This window comes from Antrostomus carolinensis, unplaced genomic scaffold, assembly GCF_000700745.2.
Source record: "Antrostomus carolinensis isolate BGI_N321 unplaced genomic scaffold, ASM70074v2 scaffold22580, whole genome shotgun sequence".
Lineage (NCBI taxonomy): Eukaryota > Metazoa > Chordata > Aves > Caprimulgiformes > Caprimulgidae > Antrostomus > Antrostomus carolinensis.
The window spans coordinates 1-4,148 of NW_010289488.1; the positions used below are offsets into that span (position 1 = coordinate 1).

The 4,148-nt window shown below is 51.2% G+C and overlaps 1 protein-coding gene across 1 annotated transcript in view; it reads left to right on the top strand.

Annotated features, from left to right (window-relative positions):
* Positions 1 to 174: 174 nt before the first annotated feature.
* LOC104527059 (ATP-dependent DNA helicase DDX11-like) overlaps positions 175 to 4,148 on the top strand; it is a gene marked incomplete at its 5' end in the record, with an annotated part of 5,031 nt that continues 1,057 nt past the window's right edge. The window contains 5 exons of the mRNA XM_029085658.1: positions 175 to 278; positions 847 to 996; positions 2,651 to 2,719; positions 2,900 to 3,000; positions 3,692 to 3,776. Of these exons, the coding sequence (XP_028941491.1) occupies positions 175 to 278; positions 847 to 996; positions 2,651 to 2,719; positions 2,900 to 3,000; positions 3,692 to 3,776 (509 nt within the window). The remainder of the gene's footprint in view (positions 279 to 846; positions 997 to 2,650; positions 2,720 to 2,899; positions 3,001 to 3,691; positions 3,777 to 4,148) is intronic.

Sequence of the window (4,148 nt, forward strand, 5' to 3'; positions counted from 1 at the left end):
AAGCCTGTCGCGCTGCCGGGGGCTGTTGTGGCCACGTCAGAGTGACTTGGGCACTTTGGCTTAGCCAGGCAACCACATGCCTGTCACTGCACACAGGTAAAGCTCTTCAGCCGGTGGGTTTGTGCCTACAGCAGTGATGTGAACCCTCTCTACTTGGTTTTTTTTTCTCTCCAGGACACGTGATTCCTCCAGAAAACATTCTGCCCATAATCCTCTGTAGTGGTCCTTCCAGCCAGCAGCTGGAATTCACCTACCAGACCAGAGACCTGCCCCAGATGGTCAGTTTTCCCTTTGTCCCTGTCCTTGGTATCTCTTTTTTTGCTTCACGTGCTTGTTTTCCATAGGACAGTGTGGGCTGGTGGCAAAGGAAATCCATCGGATTTGGGGCAGGTGTGTTGTGCAGGAATTAGGAATGAAAATCGGTGTATTGGGGGTTTTAGAGGTAGGTTTGGAGAGGAGGAACACTCTCAACTCCTGTGTGGCTGTACTGAGCTCCTGCATTTGTGTCCTGGGCATCAGGAGAGATTTCTGACTGTGCTTTGAAGATCTCAGGGGGTGAGGAATATTGCAGTGGATCAGCTCCATGGGCATTGGGCTCTGCCAAGGGGCTGTTCCATCTCCTGTCCCCCATGGGCAGGAGATCCATGAGGGGCTCTTCCTCTCTTGCTCTCTCTGGCTTTGGCTCGGGCTCTGGCTCTCCCGGGATTGCGGTTTCGGGTCGGGATTGTGGCTCCTGCGGGATCGTGATCTGGGAACGGGCCGGGCTTGGTCGGCGGGTGGTGAGCAATGGCACTGGCATTAGCTGGAGTTCCTGTCAGCTTCAAGATGCTCTTGTCTGTCTTGCAGATGGATGAGACGGGTCGAATCCTTTCCAACCTGTGCAACGTGGTCCCGGGGGGTGTGGTGTGCTTCTTCCCCTCCTACGAATACGAGAAGCAGGTGTATGCACACTGGGAGAAGACGGGGCTGCTCGCTCGCCTGGCAACGAAGAAGAAGGTGATTCTGCAGCTGGTACTTTAAATGGAAGTTTCAAAAATCAAACAATTATCTGTGCATTACAGGCCTCTCTCGCTGGGTTGTTCTCATCCCCTGCACAGCAGAGCAGAGCGGATGTTTATCTCGCCAATCCCCCCAGTAATGAATAAACGAGACTTCCCGGGTGGCTGATCACTGAGCTGGGATCTAAATTAGATTAAATGCAGCTCTAGATTCTTTAAGTGAACAGTCTGTGTAGTGGCCATGGGGCGAGACAGTCCTGGCTTTTCCATAACCAGCGAGCTGCTTCTCCTGCGCCTGGGGGGCTGTTCAGGTTGAGCTCTTGCAAAGAATTTGTTCTTCCCAGGCTCAGCTTTGTGTCCTGTGAACACGGAGCAGCAGAACTCAGGGCCAGGCAGAGTGGGACCAGACTGCAGTTCACAGGAGAAGTGCTGGTGTTTTCCTGGTAGAAATGCAGAGATGAGAACTGTCAGACTCCAGAGTGGTGACTCCTGTTGAAGGAGTGATGAGATCACTGCAAATGGGAAATCTTCACAGTGTGTGCTGGTTCCACTCCTCTGGCTGCAGCCAGACCCAGTCTGCTCTCTCACTCCCCCACTCCTAGGGAACAGGGGAGAGAACTGGAAGGAAAGGGGCTTTGTGCCACCATCAGGCAGCTTGCTTTGCCCTTCAGCTCTGATTTGTTCTTCTTTGGCCTTTGCAGTCTCCGGCAAATCGGACACGCGTTAGCAAAGCGATTTGGTACGAGAGCAGCCAGCGTGACTGTCGGCTGCCCACACACGAGATCGTATCAGAGCAGAGGAAGGTGAAAGTCTTCCCTGAGGTGGCTGTAGTGAGATCACACTGAGATCATAGACAAATTCCGCAGGGAAAATGAATTTAAATCAGTTTAAATAGTTACTGTTTCATAAGTTGAGTAGTTTTGGCTTTGTATTTGTTATTTTTCTACTGAAAGACTGATTCTGGCTGGTCAAATTTCTTTCTAACCAAGAGGAAACCCATCCTGTAGGTTTTTTTATTGTCACAGAGAAGACAGATGTTGCACCTCTTGTTTACTGGGAAAACAACTGGTGATTTAGGCCAAGGTGCAGCATCTGTCAAAATGCAGCTTAATTATCTGCAGGGGCTTTCAGTAACTAATTAGGAATGCTAGAATAACACAAAGAAATAATACTTTATGTGTACTTCTCATAGAAAATTAATTTAATCACTGGACAGGGGAAGCTATTACTCGGAATTAATTGGTGATTTGAATTGATTGGTCCTGTCACTGTCCTTGAAGATCTTGCAGCTGGAGGACCTCCTCACCCTGCTGGTCTTTATTCGTGGGTGGAAAAGGTCCACGTTGCTTTCCTGCCTTTCCACTCTCAGATGAATTGGAAGTTCTTGAAGAATCAGACAAATCTGACAGGGAATGTTGGAGGGGCAGGAGCAGCTGCTGCTGCCTCCAGAGCCCCGTTGAAAAGCGCTGCAGTGAGCACACAGCGCGTTTCCAGGGTGGAGAGGAAAAGTGATGCTTAAATTGGTTTTCCGGGCAATTTGCCCTTCCCTGATTTTAGTTCCACGTGCTGTTTAACGGTACGGGAGTAAAATGATTTGCTTTCTTTAAACTCTTTGCTTCCTGTCGCTGTGACTGATGTGCTGCCTGTGACAGATCTTTCAGGAGCCCAAGAAAGCCAACCAGGTGGAGCAGGTGCTAGTGGAATACGCCAAGTGCATCAAGGTGAGCTGAGCTGAGCTGAGCTGTTGGGAGTGCGGTGTCCCAGCTGCGAACGGGAGCGCTGCTCGAGGGTCACTGCAGCTTTTAACAAGGAAAGAGAGCTCTAGCCCAGGGGTGGGAGTGTTTCTGAAGCACAGAAATCTTCCCGGCTCTGGTTTTAAGTTGCTGGTCCTTTTCCTGCAGCGCTGCAGCCAGGCAGGAGGACAGATGACAGGGGCCCTGCTGCTTTCTGTGGTTGGAGGCAAAATGAGCGAAGGGATCAACTTCTCCGACGAGCTGGGAAGGTAAGGTGGCTGCTTCTGTGACAGTGAGCACAGGGCTTGCGCTGTGGAGACTCCAAGCAGGGTGGACACGTCAGTACTTGCATGGATAGAGGATCCTGAGGAGCACAAGGCTTGGGCTGGTGCTTAAACCAGTGGGACTAAGTCTGCTGTGTGGTGTAAAACCTGCTGGCCCAGAGTACTTCCCATGGAAGTGATGCAGTTGGGCTGGCTGTGCTGGATAATCCCTTGTTCTGGCACCACAAATCCTCCTGCAGCTTTCTGTTCAGAATGGAATAGGGTAGGACGAGAGGAAATGGGCTCCAGTTGTGGCCAGGGCAGTTGAGATGGGATGTGAGGAAGAATTTCTTTGCTGCAAGGGTTCTGAGGCATTGGAAGGGGTTGCCCAGGGCAGTGGTGGAGTCCCCATCCCTGGAGGGATTTCAGAGTGGTGTAGACACAGTGCTGAGGGACATGGGTTAGTCGGGGACTGGTCAGTGTTGGGTTCATGGTTGGACTCGATGATCTTAGAGCTCTTCTCCAGTCTAGACAGTGCTGGGGTTCTGTTCTTGTCAGACTGCTCTGCTTTATTGCTGCCTTTGGTTTTCAGGGCTGGCTGTTTTTCAGGGGTGCTGCGACCAGTAATTTCTCAATCTGTTGGCAAAGTGCTCTAGGATGAGCCATTAAGGATGATGCAGTCCTCCTTCCCTTGCAGGTGTGTGGTTATGGTGGGAATGCCTTACCCCAACATTAAATCTCCAGAGCTCCAGGAAAAAATGACTTGGCTGGACAAAACCATGGTAAGGGCGACACTTACACCTCTGCCTCTTCCACTTGAGCTTTTCAGTATTAATTCTCCTCCCAGCACACCACTCCCAGGGCTGCCTTCAACATTTATTTTTTTTTTTCTTGGAGCTTGTCCTCATTTCCGAGCCTGTGGTACCGAAAGCACAGTGTTCCCAGAGAGCCTGGGGCCAGACTCTTCTCAGTGGTGCCCAGTGACAGGACAAGGGGCAATGGGCACAAACTGGAACACCAGAAGTTCCAGACAAACTGAAGGAGAAACTTCTTTCCTGTGAGGGTGCCGGAGCCCTGGGACAGGCTGCCCAGAGAGGGTGTGGAGTCTCCATCTCTGGAGATGTTCAAACCCACCTGGGCACTCTCCTGTGCAG